At 42.5% G+C, this 27,333-nt stretch overlaps 1 protein-coding gene across 7 annotated transcripts in view; it reads left to right on the forward strand.

Moving 5' to 3' along the window:
- MARK1 (microtubule affinity regulating kinase 1) overlaps positions 1–27,333 on the forward strand; it is a 126,231-nt gene that overhangs the window by 47,906 nt on the left and 50,992 nt on the right. For all 7 annotated transcript variants that reach the window (XM_021064328.1, XM_021064330.1, XM_021064329.1 and 4 more), the window contains exons 2-4: positions 10,322–10,525; positions 11,748–11,801; positions 26,619–26,667. In XM_021064328.1, coding sequence (XP_020919987.1) covers positions 10,322–10,525; positions 11,748–11,801; positions 26,619–26,667 — 307 coding nt within the window. The remainder of the gene's footprint in view (positions 1–10,321; positions 10,526–11,747; positions 11,802–26,618; positions 26,668–27,333) is intronic.

Below are 27,333 nucleotides of genomic sequence, written 5' to 3' on the forward strand. Positions count from 1 at the left end.
TAGAGTGAGGGGTCGGGGCAGGGGGGAGTGTGTGGGATTAGACAGGTCAGAGTGAGCCTGGCTGCCAGGGTGAGATTTGGGGAGAGATTTGGATTGTAAGGAAACTGGCCAAACGGGTGCTTGAGGGAAGAATGTTCCAGGCAAGGGGAATAACTAGCCCACAGGTCCTTTGGTCCGAGTGTGCCAGCCAAGCGTGAAAAACAGCTCGGAGCCCATGTTTGCTGGAGTGAGACGTGGAGCAAGTGAAGTCAGAGAGGTAGCACGGACCGGAATTTGCTGGGCCCTTTTGAGGACTTGGGTCTTTACTCTGAGTAGAATGGGGCAAGGTTAGAAACCAAGGGGCGTGTTAGGAGGCTGTTCGGAGACTAGTGCACTAATCCAGGTCGCTCAGACTTGAGTGTAAGCAGTAGGGATGGTGAGGGTAGCTGGGTTCTGGGTGTATTTTAAGGTAGAGCCAATAGGATTTCCTGACAGGTTGAATGTGGGATGAGAGAAAGGGAGGGAGCGAGGGTGGGTTGGAAGGACCCACATTAAGGCTGACCTCCGAGTTTTGGGTGTGAGCCCCTGGCAGGGTGGATTTGTTCCCAGCTGAGATGGAAAAGGCTGTGATGGGGACACATCTGGCAGGGTCGGCGGATGGAGATCGAGCTGGGACAAGCTGAGGCTGGGATGTCAGCGCACAGCGAAGTGGACCTGTCCAGGTGGCAAAGTTTGGGAGAGACGGTTGGAGTCGTCTGCATGTACCTGTTATTTAAAGCTATAAGGCTGGCTGGATCCCCGAGGAAGTTAGTGTGGGGTAGACAGAGAAGAGAAGAATAGCAGGTCTGAATGCCTGGAACCCGCCAGTATTCAGAGTGGGGCAGAAGGTAGGACAACAAGGTCTGGAAGGTGCAGTCAGGCAGGAAGAAAATGGGAAAGCCACGTCCAGCGCGTAGCTAAGGGAGGGAAGACGCGCCTGCTGTTTCGGGGATGCTTGTGAGTCAGGCAGGACGTTTTCCCTCTATTCTAGTCCCTGGCTTTCATCTCTGTCCCCCTCTTAATTCAGTCGCTCCTGGTGGAGGGGTCGTTTAGAGGGGTGACTCAGAACATGACTCGTTGCAGTCCCAGCCCTGCTGTTTCACAGACAGCTGCATGACACTGGGAGCCCGGTCAGGCTGGCTCCTGTGTCCCTTTGACATGACCTCGTTAATAATTGCCAGCTTTCTTGCTTCTGGCGCAAGATGTCCCAGGTTTATCTTGTAAATCGCTTGCCCCCAGCGTGGAGTCAGACATTGTTCTAATGAGGGCGCCGTGGTAACCGGGCGTCTGTGTTCCTACGCCTTTCTCCTGGGCAGCTTGGCCGTTTTGTCCAAGTAAAGAGCATGAATTCATGCTGATAGTAGTACGTTAAATTCAGTATGACTTGACTTGACTTTGATATCATACTAAAGTTTTTAAATAACATAAATACGTAATTACTTATTTGCTTCATTTTATTATATTTGTATATATTTTACATATACATATAAAACGTAGTCTCCAAATAATATCCGCTATTAATCAACTACTGGATGATACTTAGCAGCTCCTTGTCTACAAGTGTTATTCCACTAAGATATACAGTTGGAACACAATTCTAAAGTTACAATTTTTTTTTTTCGTTTTGCTTGTCTTATCCATTTGATACAGAGTTAAGTTCATTTGTTTAATTTTGTTTTAAATACTTCAAAATTACTTTTTACTTTCAGTTTTGATTTTGTTTTTTGAATAGTTAAAACATTTACATGGATTCTAATGAAAAGCTCTATAACAAGGTAATTTTTTCTGTCTTGTCTACTTTCGAGTTCATCAGATTTTTTAGTATTCCGTTTCAGTTCCTCTGTTGAGTTACCTATGCCTCTGCATCTTTTTCAGTGCATTTCCCCCCAGTGGTTGCTCTAGAGATTACAGAATGCATGCATGTATTATGCAGTCTCCTCGCAGTAACATTGTAATCAGAATCTTTTAATTCCCCTGACCTGTGTGCTTTTGTTTTCACATGCATTACATCTGCTTGTGTTATAACCTCACAATATGGTATACTTCTTTGCCTTAAATACTCATATGTCATTAAGAGAAATTAAGAGGTGAAAAATATGTACTCTTCTGTATTTATCAACATATTTATCATTTCCAGAGCTCTTTTGTCTTTCTGTAGATTCGGGTTAATGTCTATGGTCAGTTCCCCTTAGCTGGAAAAATTATCCTTGGCATTTCATATAGCGTATATCTTCTAGCAGCGATTGTTTGAGTTCTTGTTCATCTAAAAATGTCTTTATTTTGTCTTATTTTCTCATTTTTTTTGTTTTATTATATTTTAATTGAATTATGGTGGGTTGACAATATTTGTCTCTCTCTCTCTCTTTTTTTTTTTTTTTTTTTTTTGTCTTTTTGCCTTTTCTAGAGCCGCTCCTGCGGCATATGGAGGCTCCCACGCTAGGGGTCTAATTGAACTCTAGCTGCCGGCCTACACCACAGCCACAGCAACACAGGATCCGAGCCATGTCTGCGACCTGCGACCTGCGACCTGCACCACAGCTCACAGCAACACCGGATCCTTAACCCACTGAGCAAGGCCAGGGATTGAACCCGCAACCTCGTGGTTCCTAGTCGGATTCGTTAACCACTGAGCCACAGTGGGAGCTCCTTGTCTTCTTTTTTTAAAGAATATTTTCACTGGTTAAAAAATGGGGTTGCATTTTTTTTTCTATAGCCCATCAGAAACCTATTATCACCCCACCTCTAGTAAGAAGTGGGCTGCCATTTGTATACTATTTGTATTGTCATTGCTTTGTACGTATAGTGTTGTTTTTTCCCTTGGCTCTTTTTAAAGGTCTCCCCTACCACCACCCTCCCCACCACCCACAACACATGGTTTTTAGCAGCTTGACTGTGATGTGCCTACTTTTCATTTTCTTTGAGCTTATCTGGCTTGGAGTTCGGCGTGTTTTTTACAGAATTACATCACCATTGTTACATCAAGTAAAAATTTCCCCCTCATTGTCTTCTTCTTCTTTCTCTAGTACCCCATTTATACTTGTGTTAGTCTGTATGTGCTTGACCCACAAATCAGAGGAAGTCTCTTCATTTTTGTGTAATCTTCTCACTTCTTTAGATTGGCTAATTCATCTTCTTAGTTCTTCAGATCAGCTAATTTTTATTCATCTGTCTTAAAGTTCATCGGCCCTTTCTCCTTAGCAATCTGCTGTAGGCCTATCCAGTGAATTATTCTTTTTAGGTATTGTACTGTTCAGTTCTAGAATTTCCATTTGCTTCATTGCTATAGTTGCTATTTCTTTTGCTGATATTTCCCATCTATCTTTTTCTAATCATGCTTTCCTTTACCTTTAGAAACATATTTGTCACAACTACCTTAAAGTTCTTGCCTGTTGAGTCCAACTTCTGGAACATCTTGGTGTCTATTTCTGTTGCCTGCTCTTTCTCTGGTCAGTGAGTCTCATTCTTCTTTTCCATCATGTATCTAGTAAGTTTGGATTATATTGGACATTGTTGATAATACTCTTAAGAGACTCTGGATTTAGTTATCTTCCTCTGAAAAGTGTTCATTTTGCAGGAAGTAGTTTTATTTATTAACTTAGATGTTTCAAAGGAAAGGGTGACTTTACAGTGCTTATTTTTGCAGGAAGTTACTTGCAAATGAGTATCTCCAGCCCAGACCTCCCTTGATTTCAGACTCATTCATTTAGTCTTCTCAAATGGTTCCCTCATCAGAGACCACCTGTGACCACCCTTACTTTCCAGTTCCTCACTCCCCCTGATGTGTCTTTTTACAGCACAAACCACTAGTTGGCATTTTATCTCTTTATTGGTTTGCATATTCAATCACCCTTTTTTCCTCCTTTTATCCCCCTCTCACTAAAATGTGAACTTTATGAGGCCAGGGACTTCGTATATTTAGATTTCTCTTGATTCTTTAGCATGTAGGATAGTGTCTTGCATATAGTAGGTCAAAGTGAATTTTTGTTGATTGAATGAATGAGGAAATGAATCACTGACTAGTGAGATGGGAGATAGAGTTCCAAAAATAAGATGAAGCAAGAGGCTTTAGAGTTTCTTTGATAACTTCTGTTAACTCAGGATTTCCTGACTCTGTTATGAATATCACGTGGGAGAGCACTTCCTGCTCACCTGTTTCTAACTGTGTCTGAGAAAATTGCCCTTTTGAATGTTCAATTTGACAGTAATTAATGGATAGTGAAAATAATAAACAGAAATAAACCTTTTCCAAGCTAGTGAGGCAAGTGGGAGAACATCTTCCTTGCCTGGAAAAATTGTAGATAATACATCCTTGTGGCAAGTTTTGAGTTTAGCAGTTAAAACTGGAGACTAGTTTCAAGGTATATTTGCTTAGGGCATGAATACAGTGAGCAAAGCCGTGGAAGTTTAGATGCCAACTGATTGCAAAGGTGCCTCTTTTTCCTTGATTTTATAAGCCATGTTCAGCTGCCCTGCACTTTGTAGTCCTCAGGTTACTTTCTAGTTTTAACAACAAAGTCAGGCACAGTGGTAACGAACCCAGCTAGTATCTACATGAAGACACAGGTTTAATCCTTGGCCTTGCTCAGGGGGTTAAGGATCTGGCATTTGCTGCAAGCTGTGGTGTAGGTCACAGATGTGACTCGGATCTGGCCTTGGCTGTGGCTGTGGCGTTGGCCAGCAGTTATAGCTCCAATTCGACCCCTAGCCTGGGAACTTCCATATGCTGTGTGTGTGGCCCTAAAAAAAAAAAAAAAAAAAAAAAAAGGTGAGAAAATAGAATGTGTACATGTATGTGTAACTGGGTCACCATGCTGTAGAGTAGAAAAAAAAATTTATTAGGGAAATAACAATTAAAAAATAAATAATAAAAAAGTAGTAGTCTAGTCAGTTAAAAGCCGCAGCCAAAATAAAACACCCAGAAAATTTTCCTTTTACTTGCATTTAAAACACGAGCCATCCCATTTTTAAAAAAGAGGACAGCCATGTCTACATCTCCAAAATATCAGCCCTTGGGCGAACTCTGCTTACTAGCAGCTTTGCTAAAATGAATGCCGGTTTTCTTTTCGATATGCTGCTAGCGTAGTCAGTATTATTCTTAGGAATTGGTAACTTTTCGGATGACCATTACTCGCTCAGTGTTGGGACTTGCATACCATAAGTCTGCTAGTTTTTTGGTTTGTTGTTGTCTTTGAGATTTTTTTATCCAGAGACAAGGACAGGAGATAGATGCTCCATAAGGATCACAACCCACCCAAACATACGCACATATGCACTTTAATCGATATTCATGTGGAACCTGGGCATTAACACTAGAAGAGTCAGAGTCTAAATGGTCCGTGACCTCTCCGAGCCATCATCTTCCTTTTCTTTAAACAGAAGTCGTCATGGCACACTTCTCAACAGAGCTCTTAGGAAGATTAGAAGAGGTTATGCGTGTAAAGCATCTAATGCAACGTTATTATACATCATATACACTGTTAGCAGTTTCCCTCTGGGTAGCGAAGATATTGCAATTCTCATTTAGCAAAAAATTAGGAAAACAGAACTCCTAGTCCCAGCCAGATTTTCTTCTGATTCAAAAAGTTGTTTGCTCTTGGCAAAAGAGAAGAACTATCTAGGATGAAAGTAGGTTGTGAGAAAGAGACATGGCTTATCTTTAGTAGATTTTTTTCTTTATCATTTATTTGTTATTTGGTTCATTCATGCATTTGTTTATTCATTCACTACCTATTAGTTAGCCAGGCTGCACTTGCTTTTGTGTTTTAAGCCTGACTCCATATGGTCAAATGTACACAGTTGTCTATCTGTATCTTCAACAGTTTGAATTCCAAAAATATAAAGTTGTAGTTTTTCCTTTTGGACACCTTAATTTTCTAGATCTGGGCTTTTGAAAAAGATATCCCATTTAATGTACCATTCTCTCAGGTGCTTTTCTACTCTGAATTTACAAGGTATAACCTCACCCTGGGATTTTCCTGTTTATTCATTTCACGGCCTGGAACACTGTCCCCTCTTTATCTAGCTCTTTGTCATCTGTGGGTCCAGCTCAAACATCATTTGTTCTCTCACCCCAGCTCCCTCCCTCTTCATTCTTAACCACATCACCTCATTTTATTTCCTTTTCCCCCCATATTACCAAGTGTAATTATCTTATTTTGGCTGTTTGCATATGCTTGTCTTCTTTCACTAGAATATGATTTCATCCTTCAGGATTTTTTCAGGCCACCAGTAGCCTTCCAAAAATTCCTTTTCTGTTTGACTTAGCTGGAGCTGCTTTCTGTTGCTGACTGATACAGAAACTGGTACTAGAAGTAGCTGCAAGCAACAAACACTCAAGGAAATGGCAGAAATTTGGGATTGGTTTTCTGGCCTAGGAGATGGGTTACTTTTGAGTGTAATTTTAATGAACACAAAACTCTAAGCACCTTTGCTGTTTTATCTGATCCCCAGGACAACACTGGCATGGGCTTTATTATTAGTTCCCTTTTCCAGATAAGGAAACAGCCACGTAAAGGTTAAACAACTTCCCAAGGATGCATAGCTCGTGAGCAGAAGAATTCCATTTTCATCGGTATTGAAGGCAGGGATAGTTCTGTTGTCATTCAAGAATTGAAGTCTGGGACGTAGCCTTGAAGAGCCTATAACTACCTTGAATATGCAACGTATCGAGGGCAAGCCTTAGGCTCCTGTTGCCACTGCTGCAGAGGAATGAAGGAATTCAGTGTCTACTGGATTGATCAGACACCTTGAAGATAGAATGTAGCAAGATCTGATTTGTATTTTCAGCTAAAGATGGGGATTAGAATTTATAGACCTTCTACAATTGAGCTCACATAATGCTTTCTATCTGTCAGCCTGAGGGCTGAGATAGTTCTTAATTAAATCCGCTATGAATTCAGTTCATGCTGGATTGAACATTTTTTCCAGGTTTCCTTTTTGAGTGTGAACCTGTTGATCAGGATGGAGTGAGATCAGTTATCCCAAATTATTCTACAAAACGTTTCTTTGAGGAAAGATTCTGCTCGTGAGTGGTGCCGTGGCATTCCCAAGAAAAGGTGGCGGTTTTAGGAGGGGCATTTGGGGTGGGGGTTTTATAATTGGAATCATATAATATAAAACGTGCTGTATAGTCTATTTTCATTTCTAATTTAAGACTCATATAAATGCATTATCCCATATTAGTTGAATGGCTCTGAAGTGGTCATGCTGTTGAAAGTTAGATCTTATTTTTTAAAAGGATTTTGGAGAATAGACTGCCTTTTCAATTCTAGGGGTGCACTAAGAAGGAATAGCATTTTTTGTAAGAGCCCTCTGGCCTTTCTTTGCTCTCCAAGTACAGACACAGTCATGCCTGTATTTTTCTTAGAGTCTCCTCCTCTGTTGGTAGGATTAGCCAGAAACAATGTAGTCCCACATTCCAAAATATGATGTGTTACAATAGGGGTCAGCCAACGGCATCCTATAAGCCAAATCCAACCGTTTGGTGTGTTTTTATAGAGCCCTGAGCTAAGAACGTTTCTTTAAAAATACGTATCTGACAGGGACAGTATAGAGCCCTCAAAGCCTGAAATATTTACTATCTAGTTTTTTTACAGAAACGTTTGCTCCCCTCCCCTCTCTGTCCATACTCGTTGGGGAGACAGAGTAGGCAGGGATACTGCCGCTCTCTAGGCTACCGGACTGAGAGTTTCTCCTTAGGAAATCCATTACCTAGCCCTCTCTCTTGCTATTTGCAACTTCTCTAGAATTGGAACATGTCTGGCAAGAATCTCCTAATCATTCACTGTTCCTTTCTGTTTACCTCCTAATTACACAATAGTGACCGTTTTTGTGTATCAGCTGAAATTGCTGCTCAGCGGCTTAAATTAACCAGCATGTTTTACTTCTCATGAGCCAGAGGGGCATCCGGAGGATCAGCTCGTTGAATCTGACCTCAGCTGAGTGTGGCTTTGCTCAGTGTCTTTCTCCTCTTCCTCCTGGTAGCAGCCTGGGCCAGGCCTTCTCATGGGCCGGCGCAAGCTTAAGGGACTAAGTGGAAGCATAGCAAGAGCACACGATGCCCCGTGTGGGACTGGCATAGGCCATCACCGTGAACTCCCTCTATGAGCCAAAGCAGATCATGGGACTGAATGCCCAAAGGGGGAGGGGCTGTGCCCTACCCTCAGTGGGAGGACATTGGACAGTTACATGGCAAAGGACCTAATCATTCAGTGTGTCCTAGTTTGGTTTAGAGTCAGGATATACAGTGTACCTAGCACTGGGGGCTGGGCTACACCTCAGATATTTTAACTCATCCTGCAGTTATATGCCCCAAAGATCTGGACAGCAAGGGGTCCTTCTGCAGGAGTCATTCTGAGGATGGGTGTCAGGAGCATAGGGATCCTAAATTTCTTCAACCTAGATAATATGTATTTAGTGTCTTTGTTGTGCCTAACACCGGATTAACTTCTGGCGCAAAAGGAGCTTCACGTCTAATAGTAAAATAGACCATGGACAGATGCTTAGAAGGCGGCGTGGTGCAGCTCAGGAGCAGAAATTTTTACTGGTTGTAAAGATAGCAACAGAAGAGGGAGGTGATCAGCTCTGCTTGGTGAAAAGACATAAAAAGCTTTGTTGAGGAGATAGAATTCAACCTTGAAGGACTAACAAGTCTATGTTCCTACAGAGCAAGCCCAGGTAGAGAAATCCTGTTGGTAGGAAATACAGCCGTCTCTATAGAGCTGCCGCTTAGAAATTGCTTATGATGAACCTCTCTTGTTCATGCTCAGATAATAGAGTCCCTGAGAGCCAGTGGATAACTTTACATTTACCACCTTCTTACATTATTTGTTGCAGTGGTTTTCAGACGTTGGGCTGCAGCAGTATCACCTGGAGGACTAGTCAAAACAGATTGCTGGGTGCAACACCCCCCCTCCCCGCCCCCCGGAAGGTTTTATTCAGGAGGCCTGGAACAGGCTCAGAGAATTCGCATTCCTGACACGTTCCCAGATGATGCTGGTGGGGCTGGTCCGGGAACAACACTTTGAGACCTCTAGATTTATTGTACATAAGGGGAAAAGAAAACAGCCCTGCCCTCGAACTGTTCGTGGTAGGGTGGCAGAGACAGAGGACTGAGTGTGTAAGACAGGGCAGTGGACTGGAGGCTGAGATACGTGAAAATACCCCAGAGGGACACTAACTCAGAATGCGGCCATGGGCTGCAAGTGTGTATGTAGTAGGACACAGAGAAAATCCTGTAATCCTGAGCTGAGTTTTAACAAAATCAGAAAGTAAGGAGAAATAGAAAAATGACCTGGAGTCATGCTTTGCATACAATTAGTAAAAGGAGTCATCTTCAAAGCTGCCTTTAAGGAATTGCCAATCAAAATGTTTTAGACAAGCTTTTGGTGGTGTAGGTAGGACCACATAATTCCAAATTAGTGACTTTGCAAATGAAAGATATCCCTTTCTTTTGCTAACTTGTTTCACTCATCTTCAGCAATTTTTAAATGCCAGTTAAATAAACACGTTATGTTTATCATGCCTATGTTTTCACAAAGAAAACTAGAAATTTTGTTTATGGCAGAATGTAGACATAACCAGACCAGAGCAGGAACGGTCAGAGCTGGGGAAGCGGTTCGTGAGGCATCTGTACCTGGGACTGCCCTGCAGGGGAACAGAGTCGGCTACTCTGTGGTGTGAGCGAGTGCAAGGCTAGGGGACAAGGTGACACTCTGCCTTGGAGAAGGGCGCCAAGGAGTGCAGTGGGTATGCGTTCGTGGGTCCAGGCGGGGCCGCCAGTTGCTCCTGCTTGGGCGTGGGCAGCTGCATGAGGGTGATGGGCAAAGATGGATTATAGGTTACCTGCAGTGGGAGCTGCTTGGCCAGTGGGCCAAGTTGGCTGCTCAGCAAATGAAAGAATGAACCTGAGAAGTGGCCAGGCTGGGTTAGAGAAACAGAGCTGTTCTCATGAGGTGTTCGTCTTGGCATTGAGGACCTTCTGCCATTTCCGTGAGTCTGGATTATGCTGTCATCTCAGCCAACAGGGGACAGAGGAGGACCCGTCCGTGGGGCTCCTGGCTCTCTCACTGTTTATATAGTTTTAACTCAAGAGCTTGTACTTAAAGCTGTGCAGAATGTTTCATTTTAAATAGTTCTATTCCCTCTGGCAAAGGGAGCTAAAAGTGGAAATTATAGCCAGAATACTTTAAAGTCCTGGAGTACACACTCTGTTTTCATTGGAGATGAGTTATTCACGGACATTGTAGGTTACCTGCGCTTTGGCAGTCTCCTTAATAGGGAAACCTTGTGCCTTTTCTCCCAGCACACGTCTGTGGATGGATATACCGAAGCACTTGTCCAGCCGACCAAGGCGAGCAGCAGACAGAACATCCCTCGGTGTCGAAACTCCATCACCTCAGCCGCGGACGAACAGCCGCACATCGGGAATTACCGTTTACAAAAAACCATCGGGAAGGGAAATTTTGCCAAAGTGAAATTGGCGAGACATGTTCTGACTGGAAGAGAGGTAAGTGTTCACCGGGACCTTCCAGAGCCGTGTTAAAAAGCTTCCCCAGGGCTGATGCCCGCGGGAGTGGCAGGCGCGGTGCGGGTCGCACGGGGTGCGGTGGGAGCGGCACCTGGTGCAGAGGCTGCGTCGCGGCCGCGAAGAACCGCGCCTGCGTCGCGGCATCCTTTCCAAATCCAGAGGTGCTGCAGATGAGGTTCCCTCAGACCGCTCTCTCTCGTGATGCGGCCTCTGTAAACATTTCCGATTTTACCGTTGCTCCCTAACGCCAACCTCTTATTCATGACTGCTTAAGCTGCAGGTATACAGAAGTAGCCAAATACGGTTGTACACATGGCACTCATATGGTGGCATAAGCCAGTGCCACCTCAATAACAAGTAAATTGAAAAAATTACCGCTTGAAGTACGATAGGTATCAATGTGTAGAAAGTCACCCACTGATTTTTACCTGGTTAGAGACCACACTGAGCCAGTGTTATATGGGTGTTTTTCTCAGAGAAGAGAACTGGGTTTCAGGATCCCATGTGTTTCAAATTATGTGTATTTATGTAGCAAAATTTATATTTTAAAACTAACAATAGTTAAAATGTTTAATAATTTATTAAAGACTAAAAATAAACATCTAGCATTCTATGCCTTATTACATAATGTTTACTGGATCCAGTTAGGACAGATTTTTATGAAAAACCTGTCATAAAATGCTTTTGTTACATTTCCATTTTCTGTGCATGGTAGTATTGTCACTTACAGTGAGTTTTGTCCTCTCCGTCCATTCTGTCCCAGGAGCTATTGGGACAGAGGCTGTGTTAGAGACTAGAGGAAGTTCAAATCCGTTTGGTTAGTTTGCTGGGAGTTCGGGTGTCCAGTCTCTCTATCCACATAATACTGAACTTCCTGGAAGGTTATGAGCCTCTGCCCTTTGATGACTGTAACTTATCAAGATCCTGAGTCAAAGATTAAGATGCAGATAATTTTTACTTTAAAAGGGGAAACTTGGAGGAAATAACAGAAGTGTAATTTCATTGGCTCAGAATCTAATTCTTGGGTCAGTAGAATATATTTAATGCTGCCCAGTTATCAAAACATTGCCATCCAGTCATATGAACACCAAATACAGCCAATTTATATGTAGCTAGAAATGCATTTGAAGATGTTTTCTTTGTGAGTTTTATTCACTAAAAGATGTGTTCTCAAATAAAGTTTAATGATTCTCTTTTTTAGGTTGCTGTGAAAATAATAGACAAAACTCAGCTAAATCCTACCAGTCTACAAAAGGTATTTAATCATTTTAATGGTAATTAGAATGAGTTTATTAATTAATATTTAATGGTCTGTAAAATGTCAGCTATCCTAAATTTTCTATTGGGTCCAACCCATAAAATGGTAGTCTATTTTTTGTAGACTTGACATAAAATACAACATTTATATTTAATAATATTTAAATAATAGTGATCAAGTGTTGTTTAAAAAATATCTACTACTCACATTCATGCAGCATAAGAAAGGAACTTAGGTCTTTTAATGCAGTAGAATAAAATTTTGTATCACATATTTTGAAGTAGTGAGGATTCTACTTTGCTCAAGTTAACGCCGAATAGTGTCCGTAGATGGTTTCCTTTTATTGCTTCACTGGCTTTTCTTCCTCTTTCCACAAGAATTAGTCTTTCAGCTCATGTACAGTAAAGGATGTCAGCTTTTCTTCAGAGGGGGGAAATAGAAAACAAGGGGAGGAAAAAGGCTGGAAAGTGACTTGGTAAACTGGTGAAGCTGTTTCATGTTGCTTCACGTGGGAAGACTTTCTCAGATACATGTTTTAGTCCTTTAAAAATGCAGCAGATCTTTTAACATATATGCCATGTGTGTTAAGTTTGTATCTAGCGAGATAATGTACATTATGATTTTTGTTGGAGGAGTTCCCGTTGTGTTGCAGTGGTTAACGAATCTGACTAGGAACCATGAGGGTACGGGTTCGATCCCTGTCCTCGCTCGGTGGATTAAGGATCCGGCGTTGCCACAAGCTGTGGTGTAGGTCGAAGACGCTGCTCGGATCCCAGGTTGCTGTGGCCGTGGTGTAGGCTGGCAGCTACAGCTCCGATTGGACCCCTAGCCTGGGAACTTCCATATGCTGCGGGTGCAGCCCTAAAAAAAAAGCAAAAAAAAAAAGATAGATGATAACTTAAAACCACAGTGACCTTTGAGACAACCTAGGAGGAGAACATAGAGAAGTGTGGCCCTAAAAAGACAAAAAAAAAAAAAAAAAAAAAAAAAAAGAATATAATGGGATTGTGGCCATTTTTGTAAATGTGAGGTATGTAACTTGGAATTTTCCTAAAACAATCTTATAAGAAAATTTTAGTATGGTATTCTAACATTAAGTTAAAAATTTGGGTCTGTGATACCAAGATTTTCACTTGTCTCAATGCCGAATAACTCAGTTTACTTTATATATTTCTATTTAGAGATCTCTCTTTGTACTTACTGAGAATCCTTTTAAGTTTAACAACCCATGTAACTTCTCGTAGCATTGATATTTCTCATCTATGAGGACAGAAAAGGTTTGCTGGATTCTTTTTTCTCTGTGAGTGGGAGATAATATACCTTATTGGGTGTCTTTTGGGCGGAACTTCGAGCACCCATCCATCAGCTGATCATAATTTACTTATGACTTATAAAAAGGCATCCTCTCGGGGCAGACAAATCATCCGAAGATGCTGTATTTTCCTGAACTAGAGCCACACTGGGCATTTCTTGTCCCCCCCCCGTAGGGAGTTCTTTTATTGCACCGACTTGCGTGACTGTGCCCATTGGCTTCCGCGGTACCCGGTTCACATTTCCTGGATTAATCTGTGGCTTGCTCTGGTCAATTTAATGATTTTAACTGGCATTTAGAACTAGCCCAGGCCTGCTGTGCTAGTCAGACACATGATAATGTGACTCTCCCACTCTGTCTCTCCTAGAGGGGCCCCAAGAAGGTTGTAGACCCAAAGTCGTGCTTGTTGAGACATGCAGACGCGAAGCACTGTGCTCAGATAAAAAATGTACTTGTTGATATATGATAAATTATGTTATAAATTCTGCTAATCTTGCTGATAAAGGGTTGCTTTTCCAAACAAGCATATAAAGAATGATGACAATTCTGTTTTCTTTAATCTGTAAAAATAAAAGCGAAGATGAAAATTCACTAAATGTAGCCAGTACAGTGTGTGTATTTTGTTGTTTTTAAAATAATTTTTATTTGTGTTCATAGATTTACTTTTTGTTAAAAGTTTTGAGGAAAAAACAGACCAAGGCTTGCTTAGTTTTCGTGCATCGTAGAACAGTCCACATTTGGTTTTTACCCGTTGAATGGGGGAAAGCATTCTTCAGTCAGTCATTCCTAAGAAAGAAAACACAGAATTGAAAGTAGGCATTTTTTTCCCTTAGCATTGACAGTCAAGTCCTATGCTAAAAAATAGCGAAATGAGGAGTTCTCATCGTGGCGCAGTGGTCAACGAATCCGACGAGGAACCATGAGGTTGCGGGTTCAATCCCTGCTCTTGCTCAGTGGGTTAAGGATCCGGCATTACTGTGAGCTGTGGTGTAGGTTGCAGACACGGCTCGGATCTGGTGTTGCTGTGGCTCTGGTGTAGGCCTGGAGGCTACAGCTGCGAGTAGACCCCTAGCCTGGGAACCTTCATATGCCGCAGGTGTGGCCCTAGAAAAGGCAAAAAGACAAAAAAAAAAAAAAAAAAATAGCGAAATGGCTCTCCATGTCTTAGGTGTGCTTGTCAAAAGGCAGGTGATGGCAGACATATATTTGCAATAAAGATTCATTGTAATCTCACCTCCGCAAGTGGTGAAATCTTGTTCTGGACTTGATCTGAATGTAAGCTGGCCCCCCTTTATTTTCTTTTGTGTATATCATATGCATAGGAAATAATCCTTTTCATTGCCAACATCAGCGATAGATAAAAGTAATCTAAACTTGATACTCCACCTCTTCCAAACTTCTAAAATACAAAGTGCTTAAAAACAGTTTGCTTTCGGAATCGTTAAGTGCCTTTGGCTTCAACATTGTTCACATAATATGCTCATGTTATTGTATTACATATTTAATACTAAAGGAATTTAACTTGGTAAGTTTTCATAGTTTAAGAACTGTTTGATGTACATGCTGTATGTACTTCTTCCTCTTTGGGCCATGACTCTCCCCTCATATATTGGCATTTTTTTACAGCAGGGGCTATGAACTCTACTAGTGATTCCTGGGGCTCTTTTAAGCAGCCAATTAATGTTGGAGGAATAGCAGAACAATGAAGCACGTTTATTCATAGTTTGCACACTTGAAATGTAAGATTAATTACCACCTTTTTCTGAAACTCCACCAGTTTTTAAAACTTGGACGCATCAGTCTGTAAACAGATGACAGAGTTTGTGTCGCAGCTCACTGTCGCCAGGATGCACTTTATCTGTCTTCTGTGGATTGCTTATTAACTTGCATTTTCTACTGTTTTACTGTGCTGCGTTATATTTCAAGTTCACAAAAACAGCTCAGTGGCTCAGAGTGATTTTCCAAGTAGTAAAACCTGTAAGGAAAGTAGAAATAAGACTGTCACAACTCCTTAAATAACAGAGAGGAGTGCTGCATTCCAGTTACTAGAATGGGAGTCTCTGTGCCAGGGCAGCGGTTTGGCCCAAGCAGGGCAAGTGTAAAAAAAAATTTCAGTAATTGATAACCTGGAAATTAGATTTATTGTATGAATAATCCATTGCTAGTATCTTGTATGTTTTCTGCTAAATAAGATTTGTCAGTGGTGACCTAAGCCATTTATAATGAGTGAATTTTCAGTTAAAGCCCAGAGACCTCTCTGGTGAGCTAGTTAAATTTTCTAGAACGTCTGCAAAATAACCTTTATCGTGTTGATGAATTTGGTCACTAAAGGCAGAGAGGAGGACAGAACCATGGAAGCAATTCAGACTTACATTTCTTTCAGCAAATTATCAAGAAACCAGACCTGCGAAAGCAAGCTTATAATTACTGACAAATATTTTTGATCAAGGAGAAAGCAGAAGCTCCTTGGCAATATTGCTTAACAATTCTCTGTTGGCCATAGGTTGAAACACCAGTTACTCCCACATAGGCATGCTTGATGGCATATTTCACTTTGTAGCTACACAAAACCACTTATGTGCTAAGACTTCTTCCATCTAGTTCTCCTAGTGGTGGATCCTTTGAAGGAACAGTCCTGACCGTTTCTTTTTGTGTGTCACCAAAAACCTAGGTGACAAGAGAATAGTTAGCATTCAGTGAACTGGGTTGTAGACTGCAAACATTGTCTTTGAATCATCGTTAAATTTTTAAATATATATACTGCAAGGAATGATACTACTCTGCAAGTAAGTAAAATCATGCCTCGGGCCCAGTCACTTGTTGCCTCATCCTCCATGAAATTTCTGGTCACTAACGTACATCTGATCTTGATTTGGTTTTATTTTATTTTATTTATTTATTTTTGGTCTTTTTTAGGGCCACACCCAAGGCATGTGGAGGTTCCCAGGCTAGGGGTCCAATCAGAACTGTAGTCTCCAGCCTACACCGCAGCCACAGCAATGCAGGATCCAAACCGCATCTGCGACCTACACCACAGCTCACAGCAACGCTGGATCCTTAACCTACTGAGCGAGGCCAGGGATCAAACCCAAAACCTCATGGTTCCTAGTCGGATTCATTAACCACTGAGCCATGATAGGAACTCCCTTGATGTGGTTTTAAAGGCATGCTGAAAACAGGGGCTATCATAAAATCTTGGCTATTGAAAGATGTCTCTTTAGCATATAGTGTGAAGAATTAGTGGGCAGTGTATTTTTCACCCTGAGATGGGATGGATTTGAGGGAGAAGGTGCTCAACCAAACTGCTTTCGGAAGATGACATTGATAATTTATTGCCTAACTAAAATATCACCAATTTAAATGTTGACGATAACAAGATTTTCTGTGAAGACCATACTGTCTTTCAAGCAGTTCACTGACCAAAGTTCTGACTTTTCTAGACCTTGCTTGGCCCTCGTTAGTTCTTGAACAAAGGGTTTCAGGTGTGTTTAACATGCAAAGGTTACATCCGCTATGAAGAGTACCTTCCAGAGCAGGCCTGTCCAAAGTGTATATTAAAGAACCCATTTGCTGTTATCCCTCAAATTGAAACTTCTAGTCCTTTAACCTTGAGTGATTAGATCAGCAGCCTCGAAGCTGAGAGCCACGCATAGTCTTCACTCACGGAGAAAAGCTCTTGTCCAAAGATCCAGTCATTAACCTGATGTCTCTGATGCATCACCTAATGTTTTGTTCATTTCTTCACTCAATCCAGGATTGTGACTTAGGATGTTTAAAGTTAGTAGAAATAAAAAGTAAAAAAAAAAAAAAAAATAAAGAAGCTCCTGCTCCGGCGCAACAGGATCTGCAGCGTCTTGGGAGCAGTGGGATGTGGCTTAGATCCCTGGCCCGGCCCAGTGGGTTAAGGATCTGGCATTGCAGCGCTGGCTCAGATCTGATCCCTGGCCCGGGAGCGCCATAGGGCAGCCAAAAAAAAAAAGTAAAACTTGAAATGGAAACTTACCCTACAGTTCAGGCTACATGTCATTGAGCCAAATACATTCATTAATTAATTACTAATCTAACATATTTATTGGAAGAAGATTATGTTTTCTCCTTGTGTTTTCCTCTGGGTTTTTGGCTTCTCCTTTTCTGGGTCCTTTAAATGGAGTCATTGTCATTTTCGTTGGCCACTCAGTCTTGGAATTTCACAAGGTATGGTCCTAGGACTTCTCTTTCTATGTTCTCCTCCTAGGTTGTCTCAAAGGTAACCAAGGTACTGTGGTTTAAGTTATCTTTTTTTTTTTTTTTTTTTTTAAGGGCTGCACCTGCGGCATGTGGAGGTTCCCAGGCCAGCGGTCAAATTGGAGCTGCAGCTGCTGGCCTGTGCCACAGCCACAGCAACGCGGGATCCCAGCCACGTTTGCAACCTACACCACAGCTCATGGCAATGCTGGATCCTTAACCCACTGAGCAAGGCCAGGGATCGAACCCTCAACCTGATGGTTCCTAGTCGGATTCGTTTCTGCTGCGCCATGACAGGAACTCCTAAGTTATCATCTTAAGCAGAGTCACAAATGTATGTCTTCGGCCGAGACCTCCCCTTCGTGTGCTCGCAGTCCCTCAAGGGTGGCCCACGCCCATCACGTCCAGCATGGAGCTCATGGTCTCCGCCCTTCTGCCCGGCCCACTGCCCCGGTGCTCTTCGGTGTCCTTACTCAGTGAGTGACGCTGGCCCCGGGGGTGCAGGCCGGAAACCTCAGCCATCTCCTTGACGCCTCCTCTTCCTCCTCATGTCTGATCGTCCTTCAGTTGTGCTGATTTTATTTCTTGCCTATATTTTGAGAATATCTGCTTTTGTCTTTTTCCATCACAACCCTCTAGACAAAGCTGCTATTATCTTTCGCTAGGTAGCCTTCTAACCAAGCTCTCTTCGAACACCCCGCACACACACACACAGAGTTTTAAAAGTCATCAAGATTGCAGAATAGGTCTGATTATGTTATCCTTCTATTTAAACTCTTTTTTTTTTTTTTTTTTTTTTTGCTTTTTAGGGCTGCACCTGCCGCACATGGTGGTTCCCGGGCTAGGGGTCCAGTCGGAGCTGTAGCTGCTGGCCTCACCAGCGCTGGTCACACTCCCTTTTTACTCGTCTAGAGATGAGTCGTTATTAGGGTGAACAGCTCTCCCTGTCTCTTCCATCTCTTGGTTCACCAGCTCTTTCCAGCGTCCCTCCCGCCCCCCGCCATCTCTTACTCCTCTGGCTTCAGAGACTTTCATCTGCTCCTGTTCATACTCTTTCTTCCAACCACCAGGCCTTTGCAGCTTTAAAGTCCACGCTCTGCGTGGGCCCATATCTCCCCCTCTTCCTCAGTTCTTACTCACTTCTCCCATTTCAGCCTTAGAGTCATTTCTTCAGGGAAGCCTTCCCGTCTCCCTGGCAATGTTCAGTCCCCCTGCCCTGCTTAAAACTGCTCATAACCAAGACTTCTTCGTAAACAGTCAGTTTAGCTTTTATTTGTTTTGGTTTTGCTGCGCCTCTTCTGCCTCTGCCTCTTAAGACCTCTATTTTAATTGCTTGGCCTTTTTTGGCTGCAAAGCATACATTTATTTCTATCATGAGAAACTAATGTTTTCTGAAATAGATATGAAAGAATTTTCTCTTGGAAATGGAGGGGCTAGGAATCTTTAAATCACCTATAAATTTTAGACTACCTGGCTGTTTAAGAAGTCATATCCACATTTAGTTATTTTAAGAGTCATACTTCTTTTTTTTTTTTCTATGTTGACATAGTACACTTGTCTATTTTTAATTTCTGCATGGAGACTTCAAAACATCCTTCCCATTTTTAAAAAAGTTGCTTTCTCAAGATATTTATTTCTTAGACTAAAACATCTCGTTTCTAATCATTTTTTTTAATAAGATAAAACATTGCAGATACAGTTGAAGCCCTGTGTGTTATTTCTTAGCTCTTCTCCTATCTTTTTCTACCTAGCCATAACTACTCTCCTGAATTTGGCCTTTCTTATTCCCATTTAATTTTTAAAAAATTTTTCCCATCTGTACATAAAATACTACCTACTCTTTGTTTATAAACTTTCTCTTCTTCCATAGCTTGCTTTTTCATTTAACATTGTCTTACAGCTTTATTCCTATTAGTCTGTGTTCTCTAGCTCATTTGTTCTGTTATTGCATGCCACTGTGTGACTATGCCACAGCTTACCCATGCTCTTATTAATAGATATATACTACAGTTTGTTCATTTTTCTGTTGGTTTATACTTAGATCGTTCCTCTTGTTTTCATATTTTTTTTTCCTAGTTAGCTTTTTGTGTTTTCTGTTACACACAACACTGCAGTGACAATTATTGTGTCTATCTTTGTGTGAAGATGTGCAGAAGGGTATACCTGCAAGTAGCACTGCCAGCTTGAAGGGCATGCATAGCCTCAGCCTTAGTAAATAATGTCCAGTTGCTCTTCAAAGTGGCTGTGCTGATTTCCACTCTGCTGGCATTGTAGGAGATTTACTCTGCATTCTTCACAGCACTTTGTATTATCAGATTTCTTAGTGTTTGCCCATCTTAATAGAAGCAAAATAGTATCTTGTTTTAATTTCCATGATTTCTATCTAGTGAGGTTGGACCTCTCTCGAGGTTTAAACTGTTTTATGTTTAGTATCTTCTCTCTGAAGTTTGATTTGCAATCTCAAACAACTACATTTACTTCGTACCAGCTTGAGCCCAAAGTTGTACAAGGTCTTAGAAAAGACTCTAATACTGTAACATTGGTACCAGTTCATAAGAAGTGAGAATGTTAGAATTCATATGTGGAGGTAGAATTTTGGCAGAGGAGCACAGCATATCAGAGTATTTCCTTCTATTCTTTTGCAATGAATAACTGACTACAAACAGTCCACTTAGGGGAGTAATACTAAACAATCATTTTATTTTTTAGTCAGACATCATTTAATATGTACTAATTTAATTATACTCAGATGTCTTTTTCTGAATTATTATTTTGTGGGAAGACCTTAAGAAATTAGCCTAAGTTGTTATACCGGTACTTCCAATAACCTCGTAAAATCTTATATTTGGTGACCCAATGAAATGTCTGAAGTAAAAGGAGTGAAACGGTGATCCTGGAAATTAAAAAGCTGAGAGGTGAATCTAGCGGGTTCTGTTGCTATAGGCAAATCATACGTAGAATCCCTCAACGAACGGCATCTCTAAGGCAGCCTAGGTGAGGTCCAGACGGTTCTCTTGCAACCGAATGTCACCTGCAAAGTACAGCATCACTCACCCTTCACATTACTAGGCCAGTAAACTGCTGTAAAGATGCAAGTAGGATTTTTGCAAAGGTTACAGTGAAGGCAAAGAAGTGCTCTTGCCCATCCCACTCCCCAAGCCCACATCAGAGCGAAAGACTTGAAAGGCCAAGAAGGCCTTCTTCAAAGGCACAAGATCTGAATGTCGGCCTCCTTCTACGAGCTCAGTTTCCTGGGACCCTGATGACAGCCTGGAAGCATTTCTCCGGGAGGAGCAAGCTTTGTCTTGGCCGTAGAGCTGTTCTCCATCTGCCTCTGGTCAAGGAAGCGGGAAGGGGTCCTGTGACATCGATGAGCCCAAGGGCAGCACTGTGAGCGGGTCAGGAGGAGAGAAGGTGATGGGCATTTGATGGGCCCCTGATGGTCACGCCTGGAGAGTGAAAAGACCAGGGACCGTCCACGCCATGACCACGTGACTACTTCTAAATACAACAGATCTTTCCACCATCAAAAAAAGAAAAAAGAGTCATAGGCAGAGGAACGGAAGGGGTAAGAAGGAGCACAGTAGTTGAGACAGAAAAGGGACATGCACTTAATTGAGACAACTAGGTATCAACTAACACGTATTAATGCAGTTTGGCTAATTCCAGTGCTGTGCTCTCACCAGGAAGGACGGAACTGAAAAGTAATACCTCTCCACAGAGGTGAGGGTTGATGACTGACCTCAGTTATCGGAGCAAAGCCAGGAACCAAGGAGGAAATAAGAGAGATCTCGGAACAAGTAGAACTGCCGTTAGAAAGTCCGGACCTGAAGTCCCTGCCTTCTCATCATGGAAGACGGACCGCCTCGGGCCTTCAGTCGCCCTTAACGGCTCTCTCTCAGCACGCAACCTTAACAAACTGGCCTTAATTTCCAGCCCACAGCAAAGCTGCAACAGTTGTTTGAAAGGTCTTAGTGAACTCCGAGAGCTCTTCTGCTAAATTTATGTATGCTAGAAACATCATGATGTCACAGTTCAAAAATGAGAAGGAAAAAATAGAACTAAAAAGAAAAAAATAGAACTAAAAATTAGATTCAGAAGCTCAAAGAGTAGTGTGGGACTGTTTAATATATAATTCCAAACCTCTGTTTTTCCTTACTTGCGCCTGGACGTGTGGTATATGCAATAATTGACTTCTTTTTTTAGCGGTAACAGTCCACCTCAACTTTTCATCTTGGTCTAAATGTTCAGCTCGCAGGGAGTTCCCGTCGTGGCTCAGTGGTTAACGAATCCGACAAGGAGCCATGAGGTTGCGGGTTCGATCCCTGACCTCGCTCAGTGGGTTAAGGGTCCGGTGTTGCCATGAGCTGTGGTGTCAGTTTTGGACTTGGCTCGGATCTGGTGTGGCTGTGGCTGTGGCGTAGGCCAGCAGCTGCAGCTCCGATTCGACCCCTAGCCTGAGAACCTCCATATACTGAGGGTGCAGCCCTAAAAAGACCAAAAAAAAAAAAAAATCAGCTCACCTTTTCCCCTCATGGGGAACTCTCTCCGCCCTTCCTAAGGAAGAGCAAGGGCAGCTAAGGTTGGCCCCCTGGCTGGCAGGGTCTGTTTGGGCTGGAACAGTCACGTATGTGACCAGGAGCTCAGTCCCTCTTTTGCTGCCTTTGAAGTGGCAGGTGCCGAAGACCCTGACATTAGCTCGTGTCTTTCCCCTGTGCAGCCAGCTGGAATCTTAGAGTCTACAAAGGGGTTATGTGGACTCATGAAAAGAGAGAGGCACCGTAGACTCCTACCAAATCCACAGGCTACTCCGGCTCACTTGGTTCAGATTCTCTAGATTTGGAACGTTGATGACCAATCTGGCGTTGAAGTGTTTCTTTGGAAGGAGGGTGGTTGGCGGGGCCAGAGTCCACTGTCCCGAGGCATCGTGCCACCTGACCCCCTCCTCGCATCTTCCAGCAGGAGCCGCCCTTCCTCTCGCCACAGCTGCCTGACACGCTCAGCCAGCACGCAGCCGGCTCACACACTCAGTCTCTTGCTTGCTTTTATGCATTTTTTTTTCTTACTCCTTGTCAAAAACTACTGAAGGAGAGGAAGCTGTGGATGGAACCATGTGTTCAAGAGATCTTTGAGATGTAGGACCCCCCCGGGGGCTGTATGTTATTATTTTAACCAGAATAAGACATTTTTTTCTGAAGAGAACTTTGGCCCTTCTTGTAAAGTATTTCTCCGGCTTCATCTCCAGATGGAAAAGGAGCGGCCTTCTGTTCAGGTACTGTTTTTGTTAAGTGCCCCAATTTTCACAGGACAGTTTGAATCCTATTCCCCAGCTTATGTCTATTCTTAGTAGAACAGAATAGCTACATTCTAGGTTCCAGTCAAGGGCTATATTCGTGAATTCAGCACCACTCGGTAGCCCAGCGCATACGACAGTCAAGTAAACAAACCAGAGGCAGAGTTTATGGGGAAAATGCCTGAAGAATGCCCAGCTGTCCATTCCTTTAGGCAACTTAGTCCTAGACACAGAGCTGCCAGGAGTCATCAGTTATGTTTTAATTATTGATCAGACAGGTCTCAACCAGTTTGCTTCTAAGAATAAACGACTGAATTTGCTGATCATTTCATAAACATTAACAAGAGTAAATTCAAGGTTATCAGGTGTCAGTTATGTTCTGTTTTGCAATTTGATGTTCTTTCCTGAGACAGAAGAGGAAAAAGATAAAACTAAGGAGCCATTGTGGCATCTTCATGCTACAATTCAATGGGCCACTTTCCTGGAAATGCCGTCATCATTTACAAAGTAAGGCAGAAGCACTTTTCCGTGAGGCAGTAAAGACTAGTAATCAAAATGTAGGTTAAAATGAGAAGTTATGAAATATTATATAAACATTTAACACTTAAATTGAACATATAAATGTACATTCAGGAGTTCCCGTTGTGGCTCAGTGGTTAATGAATCCGACTAGGAACCATGCGATTGCGGGTTTGATCCCTGGCCTTGCTCAGTGGGTTGAGGATCTGGTGTTGCTGTGAGCTGTGATGTAAGTCGAAGAGGCGGCTCGGCTCTGGCATTGCTGTGGCTGTGGTGTAGGCCAGCAGCTACAGCTCAGATTCAACCCTTAGCCTGGAACTTCCGTATACCACAGGGGCAGCCCTAGAAAAGACAAAAAAAAAAAAAAAAAAAAAAAAAATGTACATTCATCAACCAATCTTTTCATTTGCATCCAAAGCTTTTTTTAAAGTTGGGGTCTTACTGATTGGCTTTATCTGGTATGAACCCTACCTCTTAAACCCACAATAACGTTTTGCTGCTACTTCCAGTTGTTTTTTTTTTTTTTTTTTTTTTTTTTTAATTAATGGAGAATTTAAAGACACCCAGGAAATGATCCGAGAGCAGAATCCCAGATTTTCTCTTACTCTTTTACAGTCTTCTTGCCCCCACCTGTCGGGACAGCAGTTTCTTTAACCACACGTATTCAGTTTGATTTGGTTTGTTAAACATTGGTTTCTGTAGAATTTAATCCTGTTGGACGGCCCTTAATCTCCACCCCCCCACCCCCCCACCCCACCCCCCACCCCCCTGCTCTCTGCCTTCTGGTGCTCACACCTTTGTGTGATGCTCTCAGCTCCGAGGCGTGCAGGATGTGTGACTTGTTTGTAACCAATAGCATTAGGAAAAGGGGATGGGATTTCACTCCCCCAATCATGGAGTCAAAGACCGCCCTGCCAGCCAGCGTGCTCTGGAGGTTATCCTTGCTGGCTCGATAGAGCAGACGGCCGCGTCGGAGAACTTGACTTTGCAGGACCTGCGAGCAGTCTTTATAAGACTCTCCAGTCGAGAGCCAGCAAGAGGCCAGGTCCTCAGCCCCAGGGCTCTAAGGAAACCCTTCTCCCTGGGTTCGCTTGGAGGTAGCTTCTGCCCCAGCCGAGCCTCTAGCTGAAAGCACAGCCTGGACAGTACCTTGACGGCAGCCTTATGACTCCAGCAGAGGACTCAGTTAAGCTGTGACCTCGAGGCACAGTGACTTACTGACTGTAGAGCCGCATCTAACACCTTAATAGATAGATAAAATTTTAATACGAAAGCAGGAATAGCTGATGAAAACAGGTACATACTGTACATGTAAATGCAGGAGACTAAATGATATCAGGGACTTTTCTATTAGAAATACGTAGTAGTGATAATACTGATGAATTAATTATGCTGCTCATTAATAGTAAGTCGCCAAACTTTAAAATCTATATAGTGTGACAAAAGCAAAATGGGGACTATTTGTATTTATTTTTATAATACATTCTGGGGGTATGGGGTGGAGGGTCGGGAAAAAAAGTCAGTATTTGGAAAAAATAAAGTTTAATACCTAAAAAAGTTATAGATAGGTATGTTCCCCATAAAATGATGTTTTATGTTTAAATGGGTGGTTTTATTATTCAGTGTTTATCAAATAGGTACATGAAAGCCATAGAAAAATAAGAGGCAGGCATAATATTTGACTTGTTTATCTGGAAAAAAATTCTGCTTGCGGTAAAACCTAGGATCATCAGATTTCTGAGTTTTGGTTTTATAGTTATACATGAATTTTATCTACTCATGTGTGAATTTTATCTGCTAATGTGCCACAGTAAGAAAAAAAGTTGGAGTTCCCTTTGTGGCTCAGCGGGTTAAGAACCCAACGAGTATCCATGAGGATGCGGGTTTGATCTCAGTGGGTTAAGGATCCGGTGTTGCTGTGAGCCGTGGTGTAGGTCACAGATGCGGCTCAGATCTGGTATTGATGTGGCCACGGTGTAGGCTGGCAGCTGCAGGTCCAATTCAACCCCTAGCATGGGAACTTCCATACGCTGCAGGTGCGGCTTTAAAAAAATTTAAAAAAAAAAAAAGTTGTAACCAGAAGTACAAATCCTCTGAAAAATCTGACACCCCCTCCCCCCGAGCCCACCCCTGCTGTCTGCCCATGCAGTCCCTGGGCAGAGGTCACCCTCACTTCCTCTGTGGGCTTCTCAGGTGAGGGCCTTATTCTGAGGGAGGACACCAGGCAGGTAGAATGAGGAGGCCCAGGTGGCGTCAGAGGCCAAGGTAGAAACCTGAGCGCTTTCTCAGGGGGTTTCACCCACCAGGAACACAGGAGAGCCCGCAGAGCTCTGCCCTGCTGCCAGTCCTGCGAAGCCCCTATTTCACGGTCCCCTCCGTCCCCCTCTCAATATTCATCCAGATCCCACACCCTCCTCTCCTGCCTTGAGGCCACGCCCAGCTCAGACCAATGCCCTTGTCTCTCTAAGACTCTTGAGGAGAAAGCCAGGGTACATGACCTTGGCTCAGGCCCTCCAAGGCTGCTGGGGGAGGGCCCATCCGCTCGTGTTCTCTGCACCGCGGTGTTTGAGGCGCATTCCCTCCTTCCTACTCTCCACTGGCATTTGGGGTTGTCGTGGGTTGGAAAGAGTTTAGAAACCAAACAACCGATTAAACAATCTCAGATAGTGATACTTTGGGTAATGATCTGAACAGATTATCTCATCAAAGAAAACATATACGTGGCAAATAAGCATCTAAAAAGATGACAAACACCATAGGATATGAGGAGTTGCAGATTAAAACAGCAGTGAGATCGCACCACGCCCCTGTGAGAATGGTGGAAATGGAAAATACTTGTAACACCAGGTGCTGGCGAAGATGGGGACCAGAGCATCGCTCAGTGCTCCTGGGAGCGCAAACGGGTACCACCACCTGGGAAGGTCGTTTAGTCGTTTCTTGCAAAACTAAACATATTCTGTTGTGCCATCCAGCACTCTTCCACCTTGGTATTTACCCAAGTGAATTGAAAACTTAGGTCCACACAGAGACTTACAGTTATACAGCTTTATTCATAATTGCTTATAGTCTGATCACCCAGTAGAGATGACTAAAGAATGAGACCCTCCACACATACCAAGGAAGGTTGTTCTGGGAGGAAAACATGTGAACAGTCATTTAGTTTCATTTCTACAGTATTTCTTTTTTATTTCTGGTAATGAGTATTCAGGCGTTTGTTTTATTTTATATGGTGTAGCCTCTCTCTCTCTCACACACACATGGACACACACACACACAATCCTTTGAGTTCATCTAGTTAAACTTTTCCTGGAAACCAAGTCTCAGCAAAATTCTCTCTTACTTGACTGGGATCCTGCAGTGTCTTCGAAGCAGATGGCTTTCTTCAGATAGATGTTTTGATTGATTCTGCTTGAGTGGTTGTTTTTTTTTTTTTAACAGAAATTTGTTTACTTGTTTTCTTTAACAGTTGTTTCGAGAAGTACGAATAATGAAGATACTGAATCACCCTAACATAGGTATGAAATTTATATATATGCTATTAACGATAAAGTATTTTCCTAATTTGATGCGTTTTGAAAAGATACAATTGTCAGGATGTTTTATATAAAAAGAAGAAAAGTTAATAACCTGAGTGACAATCTCAGATAGTGATACTTTGGGTGAAAATAGATTACAAATATACAACACTACTGTGTATAAAATAGGTGGGCAACAAGGACCAATTGTATATAGTACAGGGTAATTTACTCGATACTGTGCGATAACCTATATGGGAAAAGGGTCTGAAAAGGAACGGATTTATGGCTATGTATAATTGATTTACTTTGCCGTACAGCTGAAATGAACACAACTTTCTAAGTCAGCTATACTCCAATAAAATGTATTCTAACTTATTTATTTATTTTTGTTTTTTAGGGTCACACCTGCAGCATATGGAGGTTCCCAGGCTAGGGGTTGAATTGGAGTTACAGCCGCCAGCCTACACCACAGCCACAGACAACGCCAGATCCGAGCTGCATCTGCGACCTACACCACAGCTCACGGCCACGTCAGATCCTTACCCCACTGAGCCAGGCCAGGGATTGAACCTGTGTCCTCATGGTTACTAGTCAGATTTGTTTTCCACTGAGCCATCATGGGAACCCCAATATTTATTTTTAAAAATAGATTATATAGAAGTT

This window comes from Sus scrofa, chromosome 10 (genome assembly GCF_000003025.6).
Source record: "Sus scrofa isolate TJ Tabasco breed Duroc chromosome 10, Sscrofa11.1, whole genome shotgun sequence".
NCBI lineage: Eukaryota > Metazoa > Chordata > Mammalia > Artiodactyla > Suidae > Sus > Sus scrofa.